The 12,300-nt window shown below is 39.3% G+C and overlaps 2 protein-coding genes across 4 annotated transcripts; one reads left to right on the top strand and one right to left on the bottom strand.

Moving 5' to 3' along the window:
- The first annotated feature begins 305 nt into the window (after positions 1-305).
- Positions 306-6,640, top strand: LOC111227891 (sialoadhesin-like). 2 transcript variants are annotated; one of them, XM_022753627.1, is made up of 8 exons: positions 306-518; positions 1,203-1,345; positions 1,606-1,688; positions 1,816-2,021; positions 3,441-3,704; positions 3,991-4,302; positions 4,818-4,920; positions 5,230-6,640. In XM_022753627.1, exons 1-8 carry the CDS (start codon positions 464-466, stop codon positions 5,291-5,293), a joined length of 1,230 nt encoding a protein of 409 aa, XP_022609348.1. In that variant the 5' UTR covers positions 306-463; the 3' UTR covers positions 5,294-6,640. The 2 variants fall into 2 exon arrangements, with proteins under 2 accessions (XP_022609348.1, XP_022609349.1); XM_022753628.1 differs by lacking the exons at positions 306-518; positions 1,606-1,688 and having other exon boundaries at positions 1,210-1,345; positions 1,831-2,021.
- Positions 6,641-6,730: 90 nt separating this feature from the next.
- Positions 6,731-10,990, bottom strand: LOC111227894 (B-cell receptor CD22-like). 2 transcript variants are annotated; one of them, XM_022753629.1, is made up of 7 exons: positions 10,882-10,990; positions 9,992-10,336; positions 9,672-9,893; positions 8,429-8,716; positions 7,976-8,063; positions 7,834-7,867; positions 6,731-7,753 (listed from the first exon to the last, which is right to left on the bottom strand). In XM_022753629.1, exons 1-7 carry the CDS (start codon positions 10,925-10,927, stop codon positions 7,664-7,666), a joined length of 1,113 nt encoding a protein of 370 aa, XP_022609350.1. In that variant the 5' UTR covers positions 10,928-10,990; the 3' UTR covers positions 6,731-7,663. The 2 variants fall into 2 exon arrangements, with proteins under 2 accessions (XP_022609350.1, XP_022609351.1); XM_022753630.1 differs by lacking the exon at positions 9,992-10,336.
- Positions 10,991-12,300: the final 1,310 nt, after the last annotated feature.

The raw sequence follows: 12,300 nt of genomic DNA, 5'->3' as shown, positions 1-12,300 counted from the left end.
TGCACATTGGCACCATACATCCAGGATTGGCAAAGGTGAAGAAATCATATTAATACACAACCGCAACAGGGACTTCAAACTGGCGTCAGGATGATAGCTGATTTGATACAGAGATTACCCTCAGCAAGTGTGGTGTCCTCATAATCAAATGAGTCAGCAAACATAACGTGTCTCCCAACAGCAACCTTCAAACACACATTTATGTTTAGCAAGTTCCCTTTGCATGACATAGAAGCCCAGCCATCACAACAGTTCCTTGCTGACATGAAGAATAAAAGGGAAGTTGTACAATCTGACCTCTGAGTGTATGTTCTGAGGCGAGAGAAACACTCACAACACTGAGTTCAGTAAAGAGCAGAGGAGGGCAGACTGGTAGACAAGGCAGCAGAAGGACTGGGGATAGCCCGAAGAGAAAAGGTGAAAGCCAGGAGAGCCCTACAAAACAAACCACAACAGCAGGAAGATGGATGGACAAGTGGCACGGAGCTGCTGGCTGCTCCTCACACTCTCTCTGACAGGTAAGTTATATATTAAAGTACCACCAGCGTTCATGATGGCATCTACCTTTAGCATGATGAAGATCAGCTGACACAACATCTGTCTGTATAGTTTCCACACTGATTGACCAAAATTAAGTGTTAAGCTTGACTGTTTATTGGAATGACATAAAAAAAACCATCATGAAGCTGCGATGTGACCACAAATATTTGGAGGATTATTTCATCTTCAGTAATGTCATATTATACTGCAGTTGTCAATCAAATCTTGGCAATTTCTGAGGCAACAAGTAGGCCACATCCAGAGGTATAGGCATACTGATTTCTTTTACATTGCTCCAAAAACCAAACACATTCTTATTTCTTTTCAATTATATCAAAAAGAAAAACAAATAACAATGTCCATAATAAGCCATAATGTCTGGAAAATACAATGAATACAAATTGTAACTGTAACTGTCATAAAGGTTCCTCATTTTCCTTTGATTTTGTTTTCACTATGACTCTGGATAATGTTATTTTAACTGTGAAATCAATGTTGGGAACAAATACATTAACATCAACATATTTTTAAATTATGGTTGTGTAAGTGTATTAAAGACTTTATTTGTTATGTTACATCACTGTACCGTGTTTTCCACATGATTTTGAATGGTTATAATGTGGAAACTTTTTTAATTATAACACAAATCCTCTGCCTTTCAGGTGTTCTTGCTGGTAACTGGTCGGTTCATCTCCCCTCCAGTCCCATCTGTGCTGTGATTGGTTCTTCGGTGATTCTCCCTTGTTCCTATGACTACCCTCAAAGTTCTAATGAAACCAGGGGAGAGGGGAAGCTCTCTACTCAGGTAATTCAATAAAGAAGCCATTGTTCGCTGGCGTAGTATATCCTGCAGTGTGTCGACTCTTCGAGGGCTGAAATCTGCAATCAGAATGAATGGATATAAACAGATATGGGTGGTTTATGAAGGGGAGTCGAAATAAACTATTATTTTAAGCTTACAATTGAGGTTTGAACATCTAGCATCAAGTTAAAATAAACATTGAATCTACTGTTTTAAGGTACTTTATCCCTTGGCTAGCAGCTCTCTTCATTGTTCTCTGTTAGGTTGGAGGAGGTGAAGAAGGACAACAGTACAAAGTTTTATCTGAGATGTGGTGTCTCGAAAACAGCCGCTGTATCACCCCACGGTATTGTTTAAGACACACAGAAGCACACACAAAACCAGAGCTGCAATGTATTTTCTCAAAGAAGTCATAGCACAGAGTTTAGACAAAAATACTAATTACTGTATCTACATCTGTCTGTCTGTGTCAGGTATGTGTTCCACAGCGCTGGTATTTTCCCAGATCCATCTTACCAGAACAGGGTGCAGTACCTGGGACAACCAGGAACAAAGAACTGTTCTCTGAAGATTTCTAATCTGAGACAGTCAGACAGTGGAAACTACGTGTTTTACCTCATCACCAGCCATCCAACACAGAAGCTGCCAGAGCAGAGAGGCATACAGCTACTGGTGGCAGGTGGGAATATTTCATTTACCATCACAACTGATTATAATGATATGCACTTGTTAACATCAACGTTGCACTGGCAGTGACATAGATCTAAGGTGACACAAGCGAGTCTTTAAAGGACAGCGTTTAGCTCTACTCAGTTAGTGTTAGTTTGTACATTCATGAGTCTTTACTGATCTGAGTGGCACAAATAATCCTTTCAACTTACTGATCTCATATCTGTTTTCTTAGCAATGCTCTACAGTAAAATGATTATTACAAAGTCTTAAAGAACTAAGTCTATTTGCACTTCTCTCAACTAGACAATAAATTTGATGTTTTGCACCAACAAGGATTAACCACTTCCTCTGAGCAACCTTTCGCTTGATTGTGTGTTGTGCTATTTATGAGAAGTAGAACTGAAACTGACCAGGATGTAAATCATGTATCAGCTTAGTGTGATTTGATAATCTGTCATAATGTCAAAGGACAGTTTCTTCTTTCCAACCAAATTCTACGTTGGCGTTCGTGGCCAGATTATTTTCAGAGCCACACGTGTGGGGACAAATTTTAACTTGTCTTTGCTGAACATCGAAAAAAGGGGATGTGGAGCAATTTAAGGTGTTAGAGCCTGCTGAAAAACAGTCTGTGAAAACAGTTTGTGTGTATGTGTGTGTAGGGCAGGGTAGTTAGTGGTGGTGGTGTTTCACCACAAGATATTCTTAAGAAATTATGGAGAAACATCCGTGTGAAGTGATATTCTTATTTTCTGGTTGCTCTCTGTTATCATGCTCTGTCATTTTTTGTAATTTACAAATCCCCATTAGGTTCTGTTAACCTGTCGGGCTGACAAAACAACCAAAAATGATAAAGAGTAATAGAATAGAAATGAATTATCTGGATATTTGTATTCAACAGAAAGATTTTCAGCTCAGATTTCATACAAATTATCATGGCATGTTGTTCGTCACAAAATTATTAAAACCAACATCTTTTAGTGTGAATGTTAAATGAATAGAGACTTGTGATAATCAACCAGAGGCAAGAATTTACTATTTTACAGTCAACTTGTTATCATTGGTATCAAAGGTGAAGTGCTTTCTCCTGTACAGTTTCATAGCAAAATGTTACCCATGGTGGGTTTTTAAATGGTCAATAATAATATTTTTACACCTGGTCGTCTTAAATTTGATCTTTTTGAGCCAAGAATTATATTGAAATTAGTAAATATACAACAGTTTAACCATTTTCCCACCAGAGCTAATTTCTTGTTCAGATGAGGAAAAAACAGCTTAGACACAACACAACGTCTTTAAAATCCCAGTATTTCTATACTGTAGTTCCACACATTTGTTTGATTTGTCAAAACCCACAAATCATTTCATTTGAATTTGAAATTTTGTCTACTTGAAGTAACTAAGTAATCTAACCCCATGTTTTCTCCAGACTCTTCTGCTGCAGTCACAGCGTCAGTGAGTCCCTCCACTGGCATCACTGAGCGTGTGGCCGTACGTCTGGCTTGCTGCAGCCCTTCAGCCACTCCGCAGGTCAGTTACAGATGGTTCAGGAACACCAGCACTACCACAAGACATAATGGACAGGTGTGGAACATCAGTGAAGTTACTTCTGATGACTCTGGCAGCTACTACTGTCAGATACAGACTGGAGATAAAGTGCAGAGCTCAGCGATGCTGGACATTGATGTAGAGTGTAAGTAAAGTTTAATCATTTTTAAATTATAAACATTTTAAATCGTGGAACTCTAATAAGCAAAAAGAAAGAAGGAAGTAAAGAAAGGAAGACAAAGATTGGTTTACTGCTTTGCTTAATATTCAAAGTTAAGCAAATTAATGTGGAAAAAGATTTCATTCTTTCTGGATGAAGAAACTTCCTCATACGGTTTCGGGTAAAAACTCAAAAAGGTATGACCTGTAAACTGCAATGACAAAATCCAATATGACTGGTGTAACTGACCTTTGACCTCCTTTCTGTCCAGACGCTCCTCGAAATACAATTGTCTCAGTCTCTCCTGCTGGACAGCAACAAAGTGCGCTTCCTGTTACCCTGACCTGCAGCAGTGATGCTAACCCTCCTGTCCACACGTACACCTGGTACCATGGTGCAGCATGTCTCCCTGCAACAGACAAAAGCTTCCATCAAGCAAGACAATCCCTGGCTTCACCCACAGGAAGAGGCTCCACGCTCAGCAGTGCCAACATCACTGCTGAGGAAGACGGGAAGCACTGCTGCGTAGCACGCAACAGACATGGATCACAGACTTACACTGTAACACTTTCAAGTCCCGTTGGTAGGTGAACGAAGAGCCTGCGTGTTTTAAGCGACAACCAGGTTTGCTCCACAGGCCTGCAGAAAATATTACAAGAGCGACATCCGCCCAAATTAAATAATGATCCTTATTGTGTACAGAGCGATTCTTAAATCACTCTGGGATCATAATATAGTTGAAAATATTATTATACAACATTTCAACTGACATACTGTAGTAGCTGGACATACTGTACTGTAGAGAGCAAACCTTGGACTCAGTCTTCTGTTACAAATAAATCTGAGTGAAACATTTTCCCTGCCGAGACAATGGTGGGTTATTTGTGGGACGACCTGGTGTCCCAGTGGTTAAGGTGCGTCGTACATAACTGCAACGTCTTGTGTTTGATTCACTCGACACTCAAAGGTGCTTAAATTGAATATAGTCGGCACCGGGATGTTCTGTGTCCGGGTTCTGTCCATTAACACGCTTATATAAAACATTGCCTGGGACAGTTTGACTTACAGTAGCTGTCTTTACTTTACTGTTCGTTGCAGCAAAGGCCTCATCTGAGTCTACAAGAAGCAAAGCGGTGCTTATTGGAGTTACCATCGGTGTCCTGGTGCTTATTCTAGCCGTGATTGCCTTTCTTATGACAAGGTGAGTTCTTTGCTTCAGTATTATCATATTTCTTTGATCTATCAGCATTTTATCTTCAGGAATCCTCAGAGCTACAGTCGTAAATATAAATAAAATCATTTGATTTTAAAAAATGAGGTACAATTGTCAGTGTTTGACCTAATATTTACAGAAAGTGTGTTGTTAAAAAGATCCAGTTCATGACACGCTACCAAACAATATTACCAAGTATCTTCGGTGCATGGATTTTGGTTAAAAAATGTACTCAATTTCAAGAAAAGTAGATCAAGGTTCTTATTTTTTGTTGAGTCATTTGTCTGTCCCTCTCAGGAGACAGATGTCATCCCAACACCAGTCGTATGTCCTCACTTCCACAACTACCATGGAGCCGTAAGGACTCAGCAAGACCAGGACTCACTGTGTACAAAGTCATATCTGCAACACCCTACAGCCAACAACAGCAGAAGACACTTTTTTTATTATATTTAACAACCTCACGATAAGCAGACTTTTTCTCCAGCACCCTCATACACTCCTGTGCACTTACTTTCACACCTCATGTTGCAGACACCTTCAAATTAGTATTGCATCGCATGCTGTGGCACAGTTCATATCTTTCTCGACCTCACGACTTAACACAGAGGAAAAACTACTTTCAAGACTCACTGCTGACAGTGAGCTCAGTTCACACAGTGAGAGAACCTGGAGATCACACAGTGTGATGGACATTACGCTCCGACACATTCCTCTGGAAACCTTCATTCCTGGATTTCAAAGCACCAAGCTGAACGAGAATTAACTTGGACTTAGTAACGACTGAACCACAAGAAACAGTGTTGGAATATATTTGAATGTTATATTGTATATTATATTCTGTTGGCTCTCGGTTATCTGATCATTTGTTCAATGTGCATTTGTACTGTGGGATAAGCTAAATGCTTCTGTCAGAAATTATATTTAATATAAGATAGACTGAATTTTTTATGCGGTTTTTGGTTGTAATGTGAAAGTAACAGGTGTGAATTTGAATACTGCATTCATGGTTCATTACATCTGAACATCCGGACTTCTTGTTGTTATTTACTGTATTCAGTGTCCAGGAACAGAAAACGGAAGCAGCTATTATTGAAAGTGTGTTATTGATTATAAAGAGCATGACAAAGATTATGAAAAACGCAGTCATGACGACCCAATTAAGAGCTGTTAGCGGTTCAGACTGGGTCACGCCTGTGTGGTTCTGAGTAAACTCTTCAGTGAGATAAGGCACCAACAGATCCTGACCAGAGCCTGTGGAGGGGGAGGAGGGTGAAAACCAGGAGGACAGTGACTCCGGACACCAGGGCGTCCACTTACAAAATGTCCTGGGATATCAACTCTTCATCTCGTTAGTCTATTTTAGGCACATATTAAAGTGAGAACAGCTGAGTGTAGTGGTGTACACATCTTCATTTTTAAAAGCTAATGAAGCAAACAAGAGAAGTGCTTCATTTCCTAAATATTTAAAAGGGCAGTTTCATAAATGTGCTCATCAGTTAAAGAGCTTTTGTTTAGTTACTGTTACTGTATTTTTAACATTTATCTGATGTTTTTAATGAGAGCAGGTTATTAGTGCTGCGCTATCACATACTAAGCTTCTGATTGCAAAACTGTTGTAAGCTACAGCCAATGTCATGTGAGATTTGTTCTAAATGCAATGTATTTAGCATGAAGAGTGATACCAAGTTTTACAAACTGTATGAAATTGTAGATTTAATGAAAAAACATTTTGTATGTTTTATTTTCACTTAACCTTTTAAAGGAAAACTTGCTTTGAAAACAAGTTAATTGCATAGCGAAATATGTTCAAACATTCTGTTAAAAAAATGAAAATAGAAAACTAATCTAGAATCAAGACATCATGACAATATGCCTTATAAAAATATTATTTACATACATATTACAGCAGTAAATGGCAGCTCTTCTACATGCAGCCGGTGTGAAATGTGTTTCAGTAGTTTTCATCAGAAGGTGCAAAGTAAGATTATTGAACAGTAAACACTGATTACAACCATAAAAATTCTGCCACATCTGAGTGAGGCACCTGATGGGTGAAACACAAATCAAAAAAGTAAATATAAAAAAAAAATTAAACCTTAACCACCAGCCTGAACCCCAGCCTTAGAGAGGTTGAGATTAATTATGTAAATAATACAAGTTGTTAGACTGAAGGTAACAAGACATTTAGCATAGCATAATGTACATGTGTATCTGAAACTGAGGGGGGCAGCATATCCTGCTTTGATTCTGGACTCAGTCTGCTGCACCATTCACACCACTGAGACGAGTCCAACAGCTCTATTTTCAGACCAGACACACTTTTCAAAATGGAAGTAATACTTTTGAATATATCACAATTATGAATGTAACATAGTGGCATAAAACACTGTCATAATGAATATATCAAGCACATTCAGCCAGGAGAGCTACGATAGTAATAATGATACAATTGTTACTACTACACTGACTGCTACAGTCACCGCAAACAAAGGCCATATTCAAATCAGGGATGACATGGACAGAGGCGGGAATGAGTGAGAGGTGCAGCTGCATTTTTCAAGCAGACAAACTTGCTGCTCAGCTCTAAGTCCAGCTGTTTTTGGTTAAGCTCAGTTGAGCTCGAGGCAACAAACAAACCACAGACATTCCTGTGCCAGAGAGCCAAGTTGTGTATTCGGTGTAATCAAATGGCATCATGGTTCTGTAGTTTCTTTAAACAGACATTTCCCTATGTGTAATCCTGTTTTGTTTTTTTATTGTTCCTGTTTTTACCCATTTGGGTGTGGCTGATGTTTTCATAATCATGGCTGTCCTCATCCTGAAACATAACAGGACAATATAAGACATTTTGTGACAAACTGTGATTAATCTATTTAAACAGGGGTGGGTCCTCCTTACCTTTTCATCCACAGCAGATTTATGTCGTTTCCTCCTTTAACAATGAAATAGGAAACATTTGTACGCAGAACTCTTCATGACAGTTGTATTAAAATTAACCAACTGCTCCAAAATGAATAGTGTTGAGTACAACGTAACTTACCAAGCCCAGACAATAACCAGCGGAAGCAAGAGCACAGTAACAACTTTGACTCCAATACCAATAAGGAGGATGAGACGGTTGTTCCAAACTGTTAGTGCAGGGAGAAAAAACTGTGTGAGAAAATGAACTAACACGATTAACAAACAGAAATGTTCAGTAAATACTGTACGTTGTAAAAATGTTAGTTGATGTTTGTTAGTGTTTTCTAAACTCAGCTCATTTTAACAAGTAGTTTTGCATCTAATCCCAGAGTTATGGTTGCACATGTGAAGAATGAAAATGTAGTTTCATCTTGAGATTGAGATCCCCTACCCCCTAAAAATCAAGTTTAAAACTATCACTCCCCACACACACACATACACACACACACGCACACACACACACACACACACACAGATCATTACTGCTCAGTTTATCAATGACCCACGAGCTTCAGCTTCCCTGCGTACTCACTGTCTGTTTGATATACTGTCAGCAGCACCTCTGTCGAGTTGTTCTCCCCCACACTGTTCCTGGCCTGGCAGAGGTAGAGTCCAGTGTGGGACGCCTCCACAGAGGGAAGAGACAGCACCTGTCCTGAGCCCACCTGCAGCATGGAGCTGGAGCTGGACACATAACCCCAGTACCAGGTGTAGCTGTCTGCTGCAGGGTTAGCTGCATTGGTGCAGGTCAAATTCACATTGCTGCCCTCTGCCAGACGGCCAGGGTGACTCACCTCGATGGAAACATTAAATGGAGGATCTGTATAAAAAACATGACCATTGTGCTGTTGTTATTTTTGTACAAGTTTAAAAGGAAACATGGCCAAAGTAAGTCAGGCTGTGAAATAGTGTGTGAAAATAACAAACACCCAAACAGGATGTAACATGTTCATTAGTAGGCTGTGGAGATGCTAGTTATCACATTATGTTACCTCTCAAGAGCCAAGCTAGCTGTTCCCCCCTGTTTCCAGTCTTTGTGCTAAGCTAAGCTAACTGACAGCGGGCCATGGCTGCATAGTTCATGGACAGACCTCATAGTGGAATCAGTCTTCTTATTTAATAAGCGTTGTTAGTACCTGGCAAATTAAAATGCCAAATTGAATACTTACAGTATGTTGTGTTGGCAATCAATCAAGCCAGTGGTGTGTGGTGTGCATGAGTGAAAGATGTGGGTGCAGGTGTTTTAAGGTGCAAAACAAAACATACACATAAACTAAATTAGTAAAAGCAAACCCAGGATGTAGAGAACCTGTGAAGAGGAGCAGAGAGGTTGCTAGCGGCTATGCCTTATGTAAAGTGGAACGCACTGCGTGCCTCATAGAGGTTGAATTAAAAAAAAAAAAAAAGGAACCCAGGACAGTGCAGGCGCACGCTTCAGTGAACTGAAGTGTTACACTTATTACAGTATCTTGCTACATGTGAAAGCATTTCGGTAATCAGATTCCCATTCTCTATGCCTGTCACCATTAGCTGAGTGGAGAAAGATATTCACGTCCGTTGTTTCTATAGGCAGGTAAAAGAGTGCTTTGAACTGAGCAACACTCACCTGTATCAAAAAAGAAAAAAAAAGTTATTTTCTGTCTTTCTAATCCATAAGCAAGAAGACATGTTTCTGTCAAACTCTGCATACAACCAATTCAAGGTTTTTAAATGACTCTGCAGTCTGGAAAATTCAAAGCTGGTCTCAGTCAAAAATGTCATCATATAGTACTTACACTGAACATCCAGAGCCACAGGCTCAGAGTGCACTGACTCCTGTCCTTTGACAGCACATAAGTAATTTCCAGAATCTTCTGCCTGGGCCGAGAACTCTGGTTTGGCTACTGGATGTCCGTCTCTGAACCAGACGGTGCCAGAAAGTTGACAGGATGCTTCACATTCAAGAGTCACATTGTCTCCTGCTCTCACTCTCTCTGGATACACGCTGGCCATCAGCTCTGGACATCAATCAGTTGAAGAAACAGAGGCCATGATATTAAGAAAAAGCTGAAAATATCACACTTGCAGAGTAGTACTCAGTGTAGAATAATTTTACCTGTGACAGACAGATACACTGATTTTTTACTACGCCATCCATATGTGTCCATATCAAACCTGAAGTAGTAATATCCAGTGTCATTGTCCTGCAGGTCATGAATTGCAAGGCTGCAGTCATGCTGCTGGTCACCAAGATATTCAGTACGATTTTCATATGAAGGCAGACGTGAAAGCAGAACACGTTTCCAGATGCCATCTATTAATTTCCCTTTGTACCACGCAGTCTTTCTAACCGTTTCCCCATCTTTGTAGCTGTACGAGCACCTGAACTCCACTGAAGATCCCTTTAGAGCACAAGGATCCTGATTTTCAAAAGTCACTTGCGAACTAGAACTCCCAGCTCCTGCAGAGAGAACATGAGACATGCTATCAAATGTTTTTTTTTATTGAATTAATGATTTATATGCAGAATTAAAAAAGAGAATCAGCAGCCTGGATGCCAGAGTCAGCTATGTTTTTTATTTATTTATTTATTTATTCATTCATTCATTCATTTCTTGCATTTCAAGACTTTCTGAATAATGGGCAGCAAGAGAGTGAAGTAGGTGTATCAAACTGAAAGTGAAACAGCAAAAATTTGAACTGGGAAAGTCCAGCGTGCCATGATAAAGGTGTGTTAATAAAATGACACCTTTGCTCATTTAGGTTTTAGTGTCTACCCTCGACCCTGATATTCATCCTGTTTATACTGTTTTATAAACGTGCAATTATGTGAATAAATTAGATAAAGTAGATTAAAAGTAGATAAAAATTATGAAATGAATACAAATTTGAAAATTTTTGTTGAAATTGAAAAAATAGTAGCAGTGGAAATCAACAAAGAAGAAAATTTAAATACTATCTTGCAGTTTGTCTTGAAACTTAAATTTGAAAATAAGCTTTTCCTACCTTCTGTCATGATCAGAAGCACCAGCATTGAGATCATCGTTTCCATAAATCAACACAAAACAAAAAGCAAAGCAAGAAGCATGGATCCAGAGGCAGAGAACAACTTAGAGTTTCACTCTTCTGGAAATGTAAACGCTGACACATGAGCATCGTGCGCCAGATGCTGTTACCACGTCACACATGAGAGAGGGCAGCAGCTCCACCCATGTCATTTGATAAGATGCATTTCTGTACAAGTAAGAGTGTTAGATGAGTCATCTCAGTCACAGCAACAAAATTGTGTGTGCAAACTACACCAGCATTAGAAAAACATTGAAACAAAAAGGAAATTAGTCATCTGGAAATTTATGTCTGACACTTATTTCCTTTGTTTTACATTTGTTCTTTTACTTCATTTTGATTTCTTTCATTGCCTTTCAAAACAAAATCTTCACCAACACCAGACTGTCTTAAAGGGTTCCGTTTCCTTTTAGCCTCAACATCCTAATATTTACAGTACTTGCAGTAACACCTCAGTCTTGTAGTTTCCTGCAACTTTTAACAGTTGTCAGTGTGGGTCGATCCTCGGTCTGGACTGAAATAGGCTTTCTCAGAAACTGATGGTGGATTGGGACGATGACAGTCAAAATGTCCAGAGGATGATCCCCTGACTGTTCCTCTAGAGCCACCGTCAGTTTAGGGTTTTTTAGCTGATCAGTGAAATAGACATCTGCTAGACTTGCTAACGTGCTGATGTTAGCATTGTCATTATGAACATGTTGGCATGATGATGTCTGCATTTAGCTAAAAAGAAATTGAGCTCACACAGCTTGATACAATCCATTGTCTCAATATCAAACACTTAACAACGCACTGCTGGCAGTGAGCCTCCCAACAAGAGCGAGTGCAAGTATGTTGTGAAAAGTGATACAAGTTCTGCTACAGAAATGTAATATATTCATTTCTCATTCATTTTAAACATGTCTATCTACCCATTCTCGGGAAGTGGTCTCAGACTTTTGGAACCCACTTTATATATATTGTTCCAATTCCTAATACATTTTAGATATAATTTGTACATATAGCTTTTCATTTTATATGAGCATATATTTCATATATGGAAATTCAATATAGTAGGCTACCTATATTATCAGAACAATGGCACTTATTGAAAAACAAAACTGTGTCATCCATGTATTTCATTCTCCAAGTATGAGAATTGAGAAAGTAAAGGTGGAGGGGGAATGAGGGAAAGAGGTATAAAATAAAGGTATAAAAAGCAAAAGTAAAACTGGGACAGCAGAAAAACCTTCCATGGTTAGCTGACATTGCTTTCAGCAGCTATGATTGGTTTAGCCGGGCCTGCTCAACCTGTTTTCTCATCCACAGAAATCTGGCTTGTAAATCAGGAAGGTGTCCGACTTCCTTCAGGTGCCTTGT

This window comes from Seriola dumerili, unplaced genomic scaffold (assembly GCF_002260705.1).
Source record: "Seriola dumerili isolate Sdu_G_001 unplaced genomic scaffold, Sdu_1.0 BDQW01000191.1, whole genome shotgun sequence".
Lineage (NCBI taxonomy): Eukaryota > Metazoa > Chordata > Actinopteri > Carangiformes > Carangidae > Seriola > Seriola dumerili.
Note: the sequence above shows the minus strand (reverse complement) of the source record. Positions and strands in the feature narration are given on the sequence as shown.

Excerpts from the sequence above, each read along its gene's own strand:
- LOC111227891 (XM_022753627.1), top strand. The coding sequence starts at position 464 with ATGGATGGACAAGTGGCACGGAGCTGCTGGCTGCTCCTCACACTCTCT. Across the intron at positions 519-1,202 it reads CCTCACACTCTCTCTGACAG|GTGTTCTTGCTGGTAACTGG; the intron begins GTAAGTTATATA and ends TCTGCCTTTCAG. Across the intron at positions 4,303-4,817 it reads AACACTTTCAAGTCCCGTTG|CAAAGGCCTCATCTGAGTCT; the intron begins GTAGGTGAACGA and ends TGTTCGTTGCAG.
- LOC111227894 (XM_022753629.1), bottom strand. The coding sequence starts at position 10,927 with ATGGAAACGATGATCTCAATGCTGGTGCTTCTGATCATGACAGAAG. Across the intron at positions 8,064-8,428 it reads GACAGTATATCAAACAGACA|TTTGGAACAACCGTCTCATC; the intron begins GTGAGTACGCAG and ends CTGCACTAACAG. Across the intron at positions 7,868-7,975 it reads CTGGTTATTGTCTGGGCTTG|GAGGAAACGACATAAATCTG; the intron begins GTAAGTTACGTT and ends TCATTGTTAAAG.